This window comes from Myotis myotis, unplaced genomic scaffold, assembly GCF_014108235.1.
Source record: "Myotis myotis isolate mMyoMyo1 unplaced genomic scaffold, mMyoMyo1.p scaffold_m19_p_17, whole genome shotgun sequence".
NCBI classification, from domain to species: Eukaryota; Metazoa; Chordata; class Mammalia; order Chiroptera; family Vespertilionidae; genus Myotis; species Myotis myotis.
This window is the reverse complement of record NW_023416321.1, coordinates 36,614,453-36,632,536: the sequence shown is the minus strand read 5'-3', so window position 1 is coordinate 36,632,536 and position 18,084 is coordinate 36,614,453. Positions and strand designations below refer to the sequence as shown.

At 42.6% G+C, this 18,084-nt stretch overlaps 1 protein-coding gene across 1 annotated transcript; it reads right to left on the bottom strand.

Annotated features, from left to right (window-relative positions):
* Window positions 1-3,119: 3,119 nt before the first annotated feature.
* ZFP3 (ZFP3 zinc finger protein) lies at window positions 3,120-17,001 on the bottom strand. The gene is made up of 2 exons (XM_036341658.1): window positions 16,906-17,001; window positions 3,120-8,232 (listed from the first exon to the last, which is right to left on the bottom strand). Exon 2 carries the CDS (start codon window positions 8,222-8,224, stop codon window positions 6,716-6,718), a length of 1,509 nt encoding a protein of 502 aa, XP_036197551.1. The 5' UTR covers window positions 8,225-8,232; window positions 16,906-17,001; the 3' UTR covers window positions 3,120-6,715.
* Window positions 17,002-18,084: the final 1,083 nt, after the last annotated feature.

The window sequence follows — 18,084 nt, the reverse complement described above, 5'->3', positions numbered from 1 at the left end:
CAGCTGAGATGCTTTTGCCTCCAGGGGACATTTGGTAATGTTCAGAGACATTTTGGTTATCACAACTGGGAAGAAAATACCGGCATCTAAAGACCTGGAATGTTGCTAATATCTTAAAATGCACAGCCCTGCCCACGCCGCGCCCCCTTCCCCCCCGCTACCCCCCAACAAAGAATTATCAGGCCCAAGTGTCAATAGTTCCATGTTTGAGGAACCCTGCCCATGGACATTTAGAACACCAGTCACCTGGGGCCATTTAAGCAAGCATTTTTGTGTGATGTGGGCAGCAGCAGAGCACCCCCAGGGGAGCCCAGAGTCAGATAGAAACTTTAATTTGATTAACTGCTTTAAGTGGCAGTCTGGTGTAGGGCAGGGAGCACAGAATGGGTTTGAATCCCAGTATGACATATTGGCTTCAAGATTGGAGTAAATTATGTAACGCTTCTGATTTTAATTTTCCTTAATAATAAAATGGTGATAAAATAATCCACCTCATGGAGTAATTGTGAAAACTGAAATTTACTGTTGACACATAGAAGGGCATCTGGAGCTCTAGTCATTTTAAAACAAGATGAAGTATTCAAGCAAAATATAACATGTAGAAGATACAGTGCTGTCTTGTGACTGGTGTGAAGAATATGACCTGTTAAAGTTCAAAGCACTGGAGGCTGTGGTGTCCCCAGAGGGACATCCTGGGGTCTTGATGTGGAGAAGCCCACCCACGCCACCCCTGAAAGCTGGCTGTGGATGGTGGTACAGAAGCCTGCCTACCCCCATCACCTGCCTCAAATGTTAAAGCTCCTTACTAATCCCACATGAAGTAATAATCTTATACATGAGAATATCTTTAAATATATTTGGGAAGCAAAAGAAATTCAAAATAGCTATTATCAGTGATACACTTGGATTAAAAATTAAAGATATTAATATTTTTTAGTTATCCCAGATTCTAACTAATGAAAAACTTTAGTTAATGGACATTTAGCATTCTTTTTTTTCTTTTTTTTAAGAAAGGAATTAGTACCCATGTCTGTGTCCTTTACCTGTATGTACAGTGCTGTACAGTGAGAAAGATGTTTACAAGGATAAGGAGGATATTGAAAGGGACTTCAATTTAACTTAATGCAGTAGTTTCTAACTTTCTAAATATCAGGCCCTTCTTTTTTACTCTCCTGTGCCATGTTTTAAAATCTTTTGCTTACCAAACTGCACTTATTAAAGAATAATGAGTTCTTTTTGTTATTCAAATGCATGTAGTATAACCACCAATCATGCTTCTGATTGGTGTAACATAACCAGATCTAGGTATTAAAATTCCAACCCAAAGCACATTCCTTAACTTTTCATTAGTCTTTTTATCCCTTTTGTGGGCAAATATATAATTTGCTTTGGGCTTTTAAAAATTAACTATTGCTTGAACACTTCAAATTGAAAACTAACCTTTTCATTTCATCCCTGATAGAGCTTGTACTATATTGAATGTATTGGACTTTTGAAAGCAGAGGGAGATTTTTGTTATGGAAATGCTTTCAACTGTAAATGCTAAAATAAAATAAATGCACGAAATAATTATTGAGTGCCTAATATGTACCGAGGGCCATAGTTTGATAGGGCTAGAGAAATACAGTTCTTCCAGGAGCTTACAATGCAGTGGCGGCTGAGGGAGGGCAAGAATTAATCTGCAGATAAGTGGACAATTTATGAAATGAAGATCCATCCAAAGCTTTAGTGGAATTGAACGTAGTCATGTCCAGTTTGTACACCTGAATTGCACAGAATACTATCTACCTGTTAGAGAGCAGCCTGCACTGGAACTTTGGAAAAAAAGAACCTAAAGAATAAAAATCTGCCTACATGAGACCTTAAACAGCTAAAGACCTAAACTCCAGGAGGATCAAGGCAGGCACATTATCAAGTCTCTTTAAGGAACAGTTGTGACTGGGAAGTGGATTAAGAGGGGTTTCTCTATATAAATATTTCATTAGGAAACAAGATTCTTGGGGAGAAAGTAACCCAATAATCTGCCAGTTTAGTCCGTTTTTCTCAATTTTTGATGTCCTTAGAGTGAGGCCACTGTCATCACCTCTTGCTTGTGTTATTTCTAATATGCCTCCTGCTTCCATTTTTCTACAGAGCAACCCCAATGTCCTTTCTTTAGAACAAATCTGGTAGTGCCACCCATCTCTAAACTTCTGCAGTGCTTTCCCACTAACCTGAGCCTGAAGCCCAGTCCTTAAAGTGACACACATGTTCTGATATGGCTCCATTCGTCCACTCATTTAGTAAATATTTATTGAGCTTCAATATGTGTCAGGCACCGGGGGGTACAAACAGGGGTGAGCAGAAATAGACAACCGTCTCGACCCTGGTGGATCAGAGGTGAGATTAATTAGAATCATAAGTAAATTAACACCATGGTAAGTGCCACAAAGGAGAGGCAAGATGCTGCAGGGGGTCTGACCTAGTTGGGGAGGATTTTCTGCAACGTGCTTACCTTCCTACATCCAATATTTACCTCTGAACTATCTGCAGTTCCCCAAGGACCTGGGCCCTGCCCTCTTACCTGTGGCCCTTCCACAGCTGTTCGCTCTACCAGGAAAGCTCCCTCCCTCCTTAACTCACTCTAGTCTTTTCTTAGCATTTCCTATGTGCTGCTGGGTACTGTGATAAAGACTTAACTCCAATTTTCTCTTGCGTTCTTTGCCTTGGCCTTAATTGGTGAAAACGACTGTTTTTCTAAACAGGAAACTAAGGTCAGGAAGGCGAAATAACTGTCAGCTCTGTGCCCAGAGATGGTGTGGAATGCGGCCAGGCACCATGCACTGCCAGTCGTGCCCCCCCCACCCGCCCCACCCCCCCCACCCCCCCCCCCACCCCCCGCACAAGGCAATCTCCCTCAGGACAGAGTGCAGGGGAGTGAAGGGTACCAGGGCTTGCTGCATCTCGAAAGGTGTTTATGAGGACTCAGAAACTAGTTATGAGGAACTTCTTTAAAAATATAATTTTATTCATTTCAGGGAGGAAGGGAGAGCTAGAAACATCAATGATGAGAGAGAATCATTGATGGGCTGCCTCCAACACACCGCCCCCCCCCCCCCCCACACACACACACACTGGAGATCGAGCCTGCAAACTGGGCATGTGCCCTGACTGGGAATCGAGCCTCACCCTCAATCAGGTCGATGGTAGATTGCTCATGTCCTCACCAGCCTCTTAGTGCTTAGCCCCCGAACCCAGAACTGGTCTCATTGCCTAACAGTTGCTCAGCAAGTGGCTGACGAATGTGCATCCATCTGCACTACTGAGGTTCCTTCCTTGGGTTATTACCAGAATCGTCCTATGCCCTGGTTTCAGCCTCAATCCCCAAAAGGAGGTGTGTAGGAGGAAGCCCATCAATGATTCTCTCTCATCATCGATGTTTCTCTCTCCTCCTCCTCCCTTCCTCTCTGAAATCAATTAAAAAATATATTTTTAAAACACACACACACACACACGAAAAAGAACCTCCAAATTCTCAGAGTATCTTACATTAAGTTGTTAATCACGAAAAACTACACACACAGACACAAATAGGTAACACTTGTCCCATTATGAAGGTAAAGGATCTCACTAAGCAGAACAGAAGATCAAGGACAGAGTGATCAGCGTATGCAAAACCAGACACTAACAGAGCACAACAGGGCAGGGTACTAAGGTAAGGGCGACACTTACAGGATAGGGGCTGTTATACAAAATCATATTTAGGCCGTAATGAAACAATGTACTTTAGAAGAAATACTTTACTTATCCAAAAGTTAGCATACCAGTAAAACCGTTTAATTAGGGAAGGATGAAAACATACATGAGCATAGCTGCAAAAATTCTGAAGGTCTTTGTGGGAATTTAGGCGGCCTTTGAGATTATGAGACCTGGTTTTTAAAATGGATCTAAAATTTAAAAAATACACTTTTTTCTCTTCCTTGATAGAATTTTACTTGCACAAAATCATGTCTACCAGTCAGCATTATGGTCAGGTTTTGACTCCCAATTGAGAGGGAGGGAGGCAAACAAGGAGAAACCCAGAGGTAACGGAGGTGGACAATCGCAGGGAATGAGGTTACTGGATGTGTGGAAACAATTAGTACTATTATAACAAGGTGAATTTTATAGTACTATGTGGAAATAATTTCATTCACCAGAATTCCTCTTGTTGGAAGATTCTTCTTGAAATGAAATGTGAGACCTACCCCCCAATAGGCTCAGGTACATACAAGTTGGTCACTTCATTGCCTACTAACGGATGTCCCAATGAGTGACTGTTAACTGAAGGATCTTTTCTTTTGCTGAGCAGGGGGTGTAAGAAGGTAATTGCGCAGAGGGCAGGGCTTGGGTATCTGAAGAAAAAAAAAGGGGGGGGGGGTAGCCAAGGTGACAGAGCCCTGAGGGAGGACTGAGAAAAACTTCAGTGGCGGTTTGGCCAAGGGACGTCTGAGGTCAAATGTCTCATAGGATGTGAACCCCCTTCTCCACCTCTTACGCAACAGCGTCTTCAGGAAAGTCATATTCCTCATGGATGTGTTTGTGTGAGGGGATTCTTTGGGGGGAGCTTGGAGAGGTGCTGGGATCTAAATTAAGGGCTGGTAAGGGTTAAATGTAGAAATAAAATATGCAAACACAGAAATCAGAAGTTAAAGGGATAGGTGACACCGAGGTTTCCTGTGAGAAAGATATGATCTGGGTATAATTCAATTTGAGCTTGAGATTACACTGCACTTGTAATCACCCTACATAAAGAGGTAAGTTAAAGAACTTGTGCTAATTTGACTGTTAGAGGCAGAAGTACCTGAAAGGATGTAGAAACTGTGAAATTAGCTGTTTATTTGTACAGGCTTTTCTCAAGCCAAGGGTATGAACCTGGGAGATCATATACTGGGGTACAGAACAAATCCACTTGGTGGGGTTTGGCTGTGACCAGTTATTTTCCGAAGTACATGATATAAATCCTTTATATTCAAGTCCATGAAGCAATAATAATACAAAATGTGCGAATGTTTTCAAATAAGTCAGTAATAGATCCACCTAGCCACAGCACAGCACAGTGGTTAAGAACACAGACCAGGGTTGGAGTTTGGGCTCTTACCAGCTGTGTGATCATGGGTAAGTTACTTAACATCCCTCCTGCCCCTCCTCATCTTTTAAACTGGAGTGGGACTACCCACATTATTGATGGGTGTGCAACTGTAAACCAACTAAAAAGAATTCAACTCAACACTTAAAACAGGTGAATTTTATGGTATGTATGGTATGCTCAAAAAGCTGTTTTTAAAAAGACTAAGAATACCTAGATCATAGATATGCTGTGAAAATAAAAGTGTAAACTGGCATTGTGCCTGGCATATAGGAAACACAATAAATACTAGTGATTAGTATTAGAGTAATAAAGAAAAAATTAAAAATAGAACACTTAAGGTATATAAAGTTAGATTTTAAAAAGAACCAAAGAACTACTGGATTGGTTTAGTTCAACTCCCCTAATTTTAGAGAAAATTAGGAACCAGCAGGTGAAGTGCCTTACTCAAAGTCTAGCTCTAAAGCCAGACCCTAAGACTGCCAGGTCCCCATTAGTGCAATTCCCACTCCCACCCACTGCCTCGGAAACATGGACACGTGGAAAAATGAGGATGTGTTTCCTCAAAGGAAAAACACATAGGAGGAACACAGAAAATTCATGTAGAGATGCTGAAGAGAGATAATTCCAAGGCCAAGGGCAAAATGAGAAGAGGCCTATCAGTCCATTGGGATCCAGGTCACGAGAGTATTAAGTGCTTTGGCAAGGTGGCCCTGGTCAGTCAGGTGAACCGGTTCACCACTGTGGCCAGGTGCCTGGTGACAGTAAAGCTGCACTGTGCTCTCTGCTGCTTCCTGACATGGTATCTGTCTGCAGCAGCAGGAGCTGGGGCCAAAAGTGAATGCAGCTAAGTTCTTGGGAGCAGTCAGCCTGAGTAGCCCAGTGTGAAATAGCTGCTAAACAGCTGCTCTGCCCATGCTGAATAGTCTGGCCTCACATGTTTTTCATCCCCTGGCCTTGCTCACCAGCCCCTCTAGATTCTAAGGGCCTTTACTTATGATCCTATAAACTGCCTGTCAGTTTCCTCCATCCGGGAAACCTTTTTGAGAAGGAGTTATTAAATGACCCAGATTTCCATTTCATTAGTGCTGCCATCTTCATTGGGAACTTGATAGCATGTTTGAAAGATTCTGAAGCTAATAAAAGCTTACTAAATTATTCCAGTGCTAATTGTTGGGACAAGAGAACAAAGTGTGTCTTCTAGGCTGCAACTTTCTAGCACTTTAGGAGATAACATTCAAAGAGTTGACTCCCATTCTTAGGAAGTGGAGGAATCACATTCCTCCAGTTTTCCTGATGAGTACAAATTGAGGCTAGATGGCTGGTATGTAGACCCCTAATGTATGTGACCCACTAGGGGAGGAAGAAGAGAAGGAAAGAGGGGCAGGGAAGAATTAAGACCTGAAACAGCTTTTATAATTTAACTCAGTACACTGAAACTTCTAAATGAATAACTCATAAAAGTGCCTCATACTATTTGACCAAATGTTTAAATTAAAACCAGATCAGAGGAGGTTCTGTTCATTCATTTGATCTGAAAAATTGGGGTGTAGGTTATGAATAAGTCTAACTTCAGCTTTTCCACAGAAAGCCTTCCTATTTTGCAAATCAATCCATACAGTGAACACTTTGATGTCGGAGGAGGTGAGAGCTCCGACTAAAGGTCTTCTGACATTCTTGGCACTCGTAAGGCTTCTCTCCAGTGTGAATTCTCTGATGGATGATAAGTTGAGAATGCTGGCTAAATGTTTTCCCACACTCATTACATTTATAAGGTTTCTCTCCAATGTGAATTTTCTGGTGGAGAAGAAGCTCAGATTTATCCAAGAAGGTTCTTGCACATTCATTGCACTGATGAGGTTTCTCTCCAGTATGAATTCTCTGATGGACAATAAGATGGGAAGTCCGCCTAAAAGCCTTTCCACACTCAAAGCATTCATAGGGTTTCTCTCCAGTGTGAATTCTCTCATGTCTAAGAAGTTCTGAGTTCCCCCTAAAGGCCTTCCCACATTCTTTACATACATAAGGCTTCTCACCGGTATGAATTCTAATATGTCTAATAATCTCTGAGTTCTGGCCAAAAGTTTTTCCACATTCATTACATTCATATGGTTTGTCACCTGTATGAATTCTTTGATGCCGGATAAGCTCAGAACTCTGACCAAAGCCTTTTCCACATTCGTTACAAAGATATGGTTTTTCTCCAGTATGAATTTTCTGGTGTCTAATAAGGCCTGAGCTATGCTTGAAGGCTTTGCCACACTCGCTGCATTCATGATATCTTTCTTCGGTATGAATTCTCTGATGCTGAATAAGCTGTGAACTAACCCTAAAGGTTTTCCCACATTCATTACATTCATATGGTTTCTCTCCAGTGTGGATTCTTTGATGTAGAATAAGGGCTGAATTCTGACTGAAGGCTTTACCACATTCTTCACATTTATAAGGTCTCTCTCCAGTATGAATTCTATGATGGTGGATAAGATGTGAACTCTGAATGAAGGCCTTTCCACATTCATTACAAGCAAAGGGCTTCTCTCCAGCATGAATTCTCAGGTGCCTGCGAAGGCTTGAGTTAGTTCCAAATGTTTTTCCACATTCTTTGCATTCAAAGGGTTTCTCTCCACTATGAACTCTCATATGCTGGATAAGATGTGAATTCTGATTAAAGGATTTCCCACATTCTTTGCATGTATGAGGCTTTTCTCCCACAGAACTTCTCTTTGTTTTGTTAGGTTCTAAATTCTCTATGAAGTTTTGGCCAGAGGTAGCAAATGTACTAACTGTCTGTGATGTAATATCTCCCTGATGTGTAATCAGGTTTGGGCTGGGACTGTAGACTCTCTCACTTTCATTCTCCTGGTCTTTCTCACTTGAGGGTGATTTCTTAAAGATAATCAGCCCTGATTCAAAGTCTCTCTCCTCAGGAGACATCTGCTCCATAATCTCTTCCGTGGACTCTCTTGAATGCCCTTCTGACAAGCTGTCTTCACATGCCACTCCAAACTCGTGACCCTCGTAAACTACCTTTGGAAGTTTTCCTAATATTGCCCCAGGTGGCTCAGATTCTTCAGAAATTTCTTCCTTGGGAATTACCTCCTTGTTCTCAGTCCCCATCTTACAACCTGCAATGAGAGAGAGTAAGTATGTGAACTGGCCATATCACATCTAAATGAAGCTAATGCTAGAGGAGTATGGAGCTTTAACATGGCTCTGACAACACTCAAAAACAGTCTTGGATCAATAAAATTTAATTAGTGGGGGGGAAAAACAGTCTTGGTATCTGGTGAAATTGTAGAATGTAATTGAAGAGAAGGAAGATATTTATAATTATGGTGGACATGCTAAACAAACAGCATATGCTGACTGAAAAGAGTGAGAGAAATTATCAGAGGAAGAGAGTTAAGGAGAAAAACAGGAAATGGATGGTAAGGAGGTGCTGATAAAAATTCCATAACATTAACAGTGAGTTGAGGAAGAACTGAGGTTTGGCAAGAAAAACATTTAAGGAAAATGGTGGCTATATTAATGTGGATGGATCATGAGAATTCTTGCTTCATACTACACAATGTTTTACAAAGTATCATACTTTAAAAAGATATTAGCTTGTAAGAACATGTAATAACTTCAAAATGCAATGGGTATTTAATTTTAAAGTGTGCCTTTAACATTTATGTAAAACGTTTTTTGTACTCGTTCTATAGAAACTTATCTGGCCACTGGGTAAAGCTAGCAATAAAACTACTGGTCCACAATGTGTTAATACATGGTATAGAAAAGGTTGGGAGAAGGGGCAAAAATGACTAATACAAACAACTTTTCGATTCAAAAATGACTAATACAAACAACTTTTCGATTTATAGAAAAAGTAATCAGAAAATGAGTAGCAAGAGAAACTTCCTGAGCCCAGTCCTGTGGTACTCACCAGCTTTACAGAAGAGGGGATTGTATATGTACCCATTCAAACAGTTAACATGACTTAGCTATAACTAGCACAAGGGTAGTTACTTCTACCTTTGACTCCCTTACATTTGGATGAAGTAAGGTTCTAGCTTGTCTCCAGACAGTAAATTGTATAAATAACTATTTTTCTTTTCCCTACTGATTTGCAATGTCATCTATATCCTAGTCTAAAAGGCTATATATATTTGGGTTAATTTCTGGGTCAATTTTCAGACTCCACTCAGTTCTACTAATCTGTCTATTCCCTGTCTAATACCGAATTGTTCAAACTGCTATAGCTTTATTAAAATGTTTAAAATGTTAGAGAAAGTTCTCTCTCATTAGTCTTCTTTTTCACATATTTACTATTTTCATATTTTTCAAAATAAATTTTAGTATAATTTTGCAAAATTTCCTAATATTTCTTAATGTTTGTATCCATCATGTCTCTGTATGAATTTTCTTTTGGTATGTTTTCATATATTTTCCAACTGGTTATTATTTATATAGATAGCAATGCTGTTGATTTTTGCATACTAATTTTGTAATTTTGGCCCCTTTATAGAATTTTCTTTGTATGTTTATAGATCCAAAGCCTATACTTTTTAAAAACTTCTAAAAAGGCTGTGGCAAAGATTTTTAGTTGTCTATCCCAATATCCATTCTTCCCTCCCTCATCAGCAACATAATAATGAATTAATTTTGTATAGCAAAAAGCCAAGCTAAAGAAATAAAGTCTCGACTCTCTCCCCCAACCCCCACCCCCAGAGCACAGCCATTCAAATCTTCTTTTTAAGTGTACTTTCCTAAGCAACAAGGGCCTTTTGCTTTTGTAACTTGTTTCCTTTGCCCATTTCTTCTACAGCTCACTTTTACTACCTCTGTAACTTTCTACATCAACTTTCTCTTTTAATTTGAAGGAAAAAGAAGAAATTATCAGACTTCTTTGCAGCTAGGTATTACCATGTGACCAACTTCTGGCCAACAAGACAGGAAGATGCAAATGAAAGAACATAGGACTTATGGGAGGTCTCCTTCAGGGGGAGAGGATGCATTTCCTCACCCTCTTCTTCATGCTGCACCTGGGGCATGAGCTGATAGTTGGAGTGCTGTCTTGAACCATGAGTACAATGACATACCCTATGACAGGACTAGAGCTGGAAGGAACTGGGTCCCTGATGAGTCCATGGAGCTCACATAGCAGTCCTGGAATGTCTGCCTCTGTACTTCTTTCATTTAGGAAAGAAATACTTTGCCTTGCTTGAGCTATTATGTGTTTGGTTTTTAATTTATTAAGCCACTACTCCTAACTGGCACAATGGCCCTAGGAATCCAGCTGTCCCAGTCACAGAAGTAAAGTCCAAGTGATGGGAGAATAAGCGTGGTCTCTGTTCAGGTAGTAAGCAACCTGGAGCTAATATTGAAGAGGCCCTCTGCCTAGGCCAGTGCATTTTTGTACCATAGCAAATCTGAGGAACACAATCATCCCATCAGTAAAAGTGTTAACTATGAAAGGTGATTCTCAAGGGGGAATGGGCAGCTATGGGACTTTAGTTAAGGCAAGGATAGTCCATTGTCGGACTAGCATTAGGTAGATGTACACTAGTGGCCATTCAATGGCTGAACTAGAAAGTACTATTCCTAGACATAGGGAAATCAGAAAATTGATGAAGTCATCAAGATAAAGGGTGATTAAATCTAACTATGGCAACAGTAGTAATGAAAGGACACATACTGGAGAAATATTTAAGAGGACAAATTCTGTAAAATTTAGTGTGTAATTGGATATAGATATAAGGAATAGGGAAGAGTTAAAGATGGTGCCAGATCTCCATTTGTTTGAGGAATGGTAATTAGATGAATAGTGGTACCACTGAGGTTGAGAATACTGGAGAAGCATTTAGTTTAGAAAGGAAGATTAAATCTATCTGGACTAAATGAATCTCAGTATATCCACATAAAGGTATCAAGGAATCTATATTTTATATTTTATATTTTGTATCAAGGAATATATTGTATTCGTCTAAAGTATAGAGCAAACAGGACTAGAGATACAGACAGAGTATTCTGCATAAATGGTATGAGTATAGTATGACAACTGTCAGATATACTAAGGACAGAAACATAAAAAGACAACACTTAAGAGTACTCCAGTTATCTTCCATCTTCCCCTCTAGATTGCTCTGCATTTCCCCACCCTGCTCTCTGCCCCAGAAGGCTAACCTATACAGCACAAATCAACAAGTCCTCTGGCCTCTAGTTGTGTTCCATCAATGGGGAGGCTCAGCAGGAGGCTGGAAGTAGGGAAGAGAATAAGATCAGGGTATTTACTCTCCTGATTCCTGAGATCACGTTGGGTTGACAGTTTCCCTCAATTGAAGGTCATTACTACTCTCAAGAAGTCTATCCTACCCAAATGTCTCAACAACTGGGTTCCCCAGTAACCTCTCCTACCTCTTATCTTTTATGACCTGGGGCTGGTGATCACTCCACAGTTGCCTCAACACCATGCCCACACACTTAACATTTATAATTAACCTCTTTGCAAATAAACCATCCCCAAATTATTCTAATTTGAGTGAAGTATCTGTTTCCTGTTAGGGCCGTGAAAAAGGAATGGGTGAAAGGAGAAAAAAAAATGGTTAGTGAAGTAGGAGAAGAATCAGAATACAGTGTCATAGAAGTCATCAAGGCAATGGCAGAGGGAATTTTAAAATGTCACATGCAGTTGAGTGATCCAGTAGAATAAGAACTGGAAAATGTCTACTGGGACAATTAGGTAGTCACAGATGGTCTGTGAGAACAGATTCAGTAGAACGACAGAAGCAGAAGCCAGTGACAGTGGAGTAATTAGTAACGTTGCTGCTTCTTTCAAAAAATTTGGAAGAAAGGAGAGAACCAAGATGAGCAGTAGCATTAGAGATCAAAGAAAGGCCAAAGAAGAATGTTCTATGATGGGAAAGACTTGAATATGTTTATATTCGGAGTGATGGTGCCAGTAGACAGACAGGGATTAAGGGGGAAAATATGTGATTACTGAAGAAATGAAGACCCTGAGAGGCAGGAGAGCCTGGGGTCAAGTGGTGAGGGAAAGGGGAAGCGATGATTTTTGGGTGACCTTTGTACTGCCCTTTTTCTCTGCCCAGCCTCCCAGTCATCCTCAGGATGGTAGTTACTACCACCATCCTACCCTGGGGCCTCTCTAGTCACTCATCAGTGCAGCCCTGGTAATACTGCCCCCCCCCCGCCCCCCCATAATACCTCCAACACCTGTTAGGAACTTGACCTCCTATTGGAATCCTGAAGCCTTGGAAACTCTTTGTGCTACTCCTCAAAATAAACTAGAATCTTCTTCAACTTTTCTTGCCTCAGCATTTCTTTTATTTTCCCATGGAGTGAGGGTGGGCACCCAAAAGCTGGATTTCGCCTATTTGTTGAAAATTATAAATAATATGTGTCCATATAATTGTAAGAATCCATTGTGGAGAATTTAGCTATCTTCATCCATGGTACCATTTGAGTTGGGGCATACTGCCTTAAATAAATTTCTCTCTGATACTGGTACATGGCCAAGAACAAGTCCCTATCTACTTCAGGCCCCCTCTCTGGCCTTTCCTTTTCACCCTCATCCCTCCTATAGTTACTTCTTTTCCATCATCTAGCTCTTTACAAAGTCATCAATCACAGCCATACCATATGGAAAAATCACTTGTACACCATAAAACAAGATAAAGATATGAAAGTTAGGTAAGCACCTATCTCCAGCTTCAAGATCTGGTTCAAAAATCAAATCCAGAAAGTCTTCCCCAACTAAATTTGACCCCATCTGTGACCATTCTTTTGCTTCGCATTCTACCAGTGACACAATATTAATGTCATCTGTTAAATACTACTTTATAGGTATCTCCTCATATACAAATCAAAGCCAATCTCCATTTGGTTGATTTTCCCAGAGGCACAGCCACACATTAAACTTCATCCTCATATGGAAACACTCTACTATGCATAGCCTAAATTTACATTTCCAAACAGAATTTCCCATCTTTCTGTTTCTCACTTCTTCACTTTTCTGAATTGAAATTAGCTGTTTCTGGAGAGAGATAAGATGGAGGTGCCAGCTGAGGAGGAAGAGGACCACTCTTGGTCCTCAGCCTGGGGGGTGACAAGCAGACCTCAACTGGATCTCCACGGTTCAGAATAGAGTCTGCAGTGCTGCAGACCTGGATTTGTGGTTGGTTGGGTTTTTTTTCCAATGCATCCTAGAGCAGGCTCGGAAATCCTCATTCACAAAATACTAATGCATAAGCCAGATACCTACCTATTAATTAACAATGAGAAATATGCTCTGAAAGGACCACAATGCCCAGATGAAAATCTACAATAGGAAACCACATAAAACACTCAAAATTGTTTAGTAAGCTCTGAAAAATGTTTAGTAGGCTTGCGATCATAGCAAGATGTTTTTTATTTTGTTTTGTTCTGTTTTGATGAATCTTAAATAATGATTCTGGCTTAGAACTAGGCCAGATGCATAAGAATCAACTGGGAAATCTTTTAAAATACTTATTTCCCACCTCAGAACTCTCAGAATCAGAATCTCCAGGAGTGGGCCAAGGAATCTGTATTTTTAACAAATACCGCAGGTGATTCTGATGATCTACCAGGTTTGGAAACCACTGTGTTCGGCAGTCTTACCGACTGAAGTTATCCCACTCTCCATCTGGTGCAACCATCCCTACCTAAGGTCTGATCTACCAAGTAGCTAACCATGTGCACAGCAGCAGTATTATAGATACATTGTCAGTTCTTGCTCTATTTTCCTATCCCCCATCTTGACTGCCCCTACCTTTCCCTAAACTTCTGAGGGCAGATAGAGAAAATATAATACAAGTGACTAGATTCCTTTTTCTGAATTAGAATCACATTCCTGTTATGCTTATCAGACTAATCCTAGATACTGGGACTGGACCTGAGTGTGCCCAATTGCTTAAGTCAGAGTTTACAACACCTTTTGTGATAGCAAATATCACTCAACCCTTTGAACTTACCTGCCAAAAATCATATTGTAATTTGCAGTAAAAAAATAAATAAATAAATAAATAATCTATCATCTGACCGTTTGATTTGATATTTTAAAAATTTTGTTGAAAGCAAAGATTAGGACTTAAATTACAAAAGGCCCAGGATCATTTACTTACTCAACAAACCCTCCCTTTGTGTATTACTCCAGAGGTTTTTCTACCCAGAGTAATACACCATAGCAAAATTCAGGAGGCCATGGGTGAGAGGTGTGTCTTTCTTTTGTAGAGGAGGAAAAGAGAAAGCTATAGACCACAGGCCCAATCTCAAGTACATCGGTTGTAAGCAATGATAAATATTGAAGTCAAGGATCTAGAAACTGATTCCCATTCAACAATCCATGTGTCCAACAGATGTTACAGAAAGAGTTTGTGTACATCCTCCATGTATTTCAGTTCGAAGACTACTGCTCAACAGCATTTTGAGCAGAGAATGGGGTAAGCAAATCCTCAGAGGCCAGGAAGTACAGAAGGAATAAAGGAACAGAAAGAACATTCTAACATCAATGTATTATGTGTAGAAGAAGTGAGGGTGCACTGACATTTTGATGTGGACAGTAATAATGAGCGCTTACCATGTACTGTGTGCTAAGCAATTTATAGACAATAGCCTGTTAACCCCTCACAACCTCCTTATGAGACAAGTATGATAGAGTGCATCAGTGTGAAGAGAAGTCAATAGGCATCGGTTCCTATCTTTCTCCAGTGACACTTCTGACAGTCCCAGGGCAGCTGAGGGTCTAGAGATATGCATGATGGAAAAGAGAGGGAGTGAGGGACTTGAGCATGTTAATCGGGACACGCTTACAATGACTGAGACAGGGAGGCAAATGAAGTGGGGGGAGGGAGTGAGGAGTAGGATGCTAATAGATGGAGGTCACAGAGAAGGTGAAGAATGTGGTGAGCACGAGGAACCAAGGACAGGCATCCAGGAAAATGGCATGAGGTTTAATTTTGAAATGTCAAAATTTATAATACACCGAAAGTAATATCCTTTGCAACTATTCAAATTTATGACAAAAAAAAGATGAAACCTTTTGGATGTCAACTTACATATGTGTAAGAGGATCCAAAGCTTTTCAAACTATTTTATGGGGCATTTGAGAAAAAAAGTTTGCAGTGGCCTTGCTCTCAGAGCTCCAGGAGTGAATCCCAACTGAGTTAACCCAGTCAAGTGAATACCATCCCCCTTGCAAGTGACTGCTCAAAACAGCAGGAACTGGTTCGGAAGAATGCCTTCATCTGGCTCAGTGACAATCTGAGGAAGTTTGCTGGGAGCTTCTAGGAACAGTTTCCTGCCATCCTGAGAGAAATCTCAGGAAGAGACTTCTATACATGGTTGCCTGGAACTGCTACTGCCATTTCACTCCCAAGTTGTGGGTGACGGCAGGTAAAGCTAAGAAAGTTGAGGGGAAATGGAACCAGGGCCAAGAGATTAAGTCAGTCCTGAAACCACTTTACCTGTTGTCTTCCAATAATGAGAGTTAATAGCATGCATTAAGCCAACTTGAGCTGTAGTCTTACTTACATTACAGACAAAAGCATTTACTTTTGATACAAATCCTTCCCCTGAACTTCTGAAAGGCCAGATACGCACTATCTAGTGTAAGAATCACCTCCTCCCCAAAGTTTTCACTAACACCTGCAGGAAGGAGGTTGTCTCTTGGTCCTCTGACGCAGCATTTCACTGACCTCTTTCTTTGGACTACAGTTATCATGTCACTTCCTGTTCATTGCTTCCCAAGACCTACAGAATAAGAACTTAACCTGGCTCATAATGCCCTCCGGGTCAGGCCCCTGTCGCCCTTTCCATCACCTGTCCCACTCTCCAATGACTGCTGAAAGCTCAGGGTGCTGCAGTGCAAACACTTCCTATTCTTGAAAGCGCCTTTGCCTTTGCAAACAGGTTATTCCCGCTGCCTGGCCACCTTGTGCACTTAACATCTACAGGACTCAGCCAAGCACAGACAGTCCCTTCTGTCTTCTTCCCTGCCCCTAAGACTCCTTCATCTTGTAGCAGTGACCTCATTGCATTAGTCTATTTTCATGTCTGCTTCCCTCTCTATAATGTGAGCGAGGATGACGTTCCAGCCATCTTGGTATTCCCAGTGCCTAGCACATTTCGGTACCTGGCAAATGATGTTCAATGAATCTGTGTAAATGCCTTATCTGCATAACGAATCTGGGATACCCTTGAGGACTAACTAGATATGTCATTCGTTTTGTAGCTAAACAGCCTAGAGCGATACCTGACACATAGCGGATGACAATAACTGTTTGTAGAAATGAGTTCCTTTTCCCAGTCGGGGTGGTATTTAATTTAAAGCACTATTATCCTCCTTTCCGCTGTCCTCCCCGTGGTTCCTACAATCAAGAAGGGTCTATTGTCTCCTTTCCAAAACTAACCCTCATAAGCCAATAACCTACCTGCCGGCACAATATGCCGGGGCGGAGGGGGGGGGGGGGGGGACGGGACGAGTTTTTGGCGTCGCCTCACCTTTCCTCCCCGCAGTCTACGTGGGGAGGGTATGTCGGAAAACCACAGGCCGGAGGAAGGGAGAAGCCCTGCTTCCTCCGCCCTCGCGGCTGACAGGCACGGAACCGCACGCTCTGTGTGCGGGTGGGACACGGAGGCCCGGGCTGACCATCAAGTCCAAGGTCACAAAGCGAACCCGGGTCGGGAACGGGCCTAACGCGGGGTTTCCCCTCGGCTCGCGGGCCGGGAAGTCGGGAGCCTAGCGCCCTCCTCCCTCCCGCCGGGACGGAATGAGGTCTCACCGCAGGCCGCTACCGCCCCACGCTCGCTCCGCTCGGGCTCCCGGGGCTGCTCCGCCCGCTCGCGCACAGCCCGCAGCTGTTGTCTTGGTTTCACTGGCGACGGGCACCGGCTACTTCCGGGAGCGGGCGGCGCTCCAGCCAATCAGCGCGCGCCGCACTCCGCGGGCGGAGCAGGTGGCTCGCACGCCGCCGGCGCCTCCTCCCCTCTCCCGCTTAGCTCTCTGCGGACTCGCCGCGGAACCTGCGCGCCTCCTGGCCACCGCCTGCCGACGCTGCCCCCGGAGTGGCCCTGTGAGCCCGCCATTGCCCACTTCAGCCCCGGGGTCACTAAAGAGCTGGGTCCTCCGGGTTTCCTAGAACGGCTCCGGGGATGAACTTCCGCCCTGCGACCGGCCGCTCTGCGCGCTCCCGTCGCTCCCTGAGCTTTGACGGCTGGAGAAGCTGGGAGTCGGCTTCGCTTCTTCGCGGGGCAGAGGCTGCGGGGCCTCCTTGAACCCCACCTGCATCCCTTATGCCTGAGTCCAGTCAACACGGACCCGCTAGCTCCCAGGAAGAAGCGGGGGTCGCAGGAGGACCTGCCAGCGGTCCCGGAAGGCTTATCGGAGAGGGGGGTGAGGTTTGGACTGAGATCTGAAGGTTCACGCAACGGGAACAGCGTTCTACGCTAGCATTTTTTACGCCTTGAACAAGCACAGCCGGCCCATCTCGCTTCAGAACGTTTGTACTTGTTACTTCCTCTGCTCTTCTTTGCACAAGATTCTTTTTTAAAATATATTTTATTTTGATTTTTTTACAGAGAGGAAGGGAGAGGGATAGAGAGTTAGAAACATGGATGAGAAACATCGACCAGCTGCCTCCTGCACACCCCCCACTGGGCATGTGCCCACAACCAAGGTACATGCCCTTGACTGGAATCGAACCGGGAACCTTTCAGTCTGCAGGCCAACACCCTATCCACTGAGCCAAACCAGTCAGGGCCATACTTTTATATATATATATATATATATAGAGAGAGAGAGAGAGAGAGAGAGAGAGAGAGAGAGAGAGAGAGATTTCAAGAGGAAGCGTGAGGGAGAGAGAGAAAGGAGAATCATTGATGGGCTGCCTCCTGCACGCCCCCTACTGGGGATCATGCCGCAACCCAGGCTTGTGACCCCACAGGAATGGATCTGTGACCTC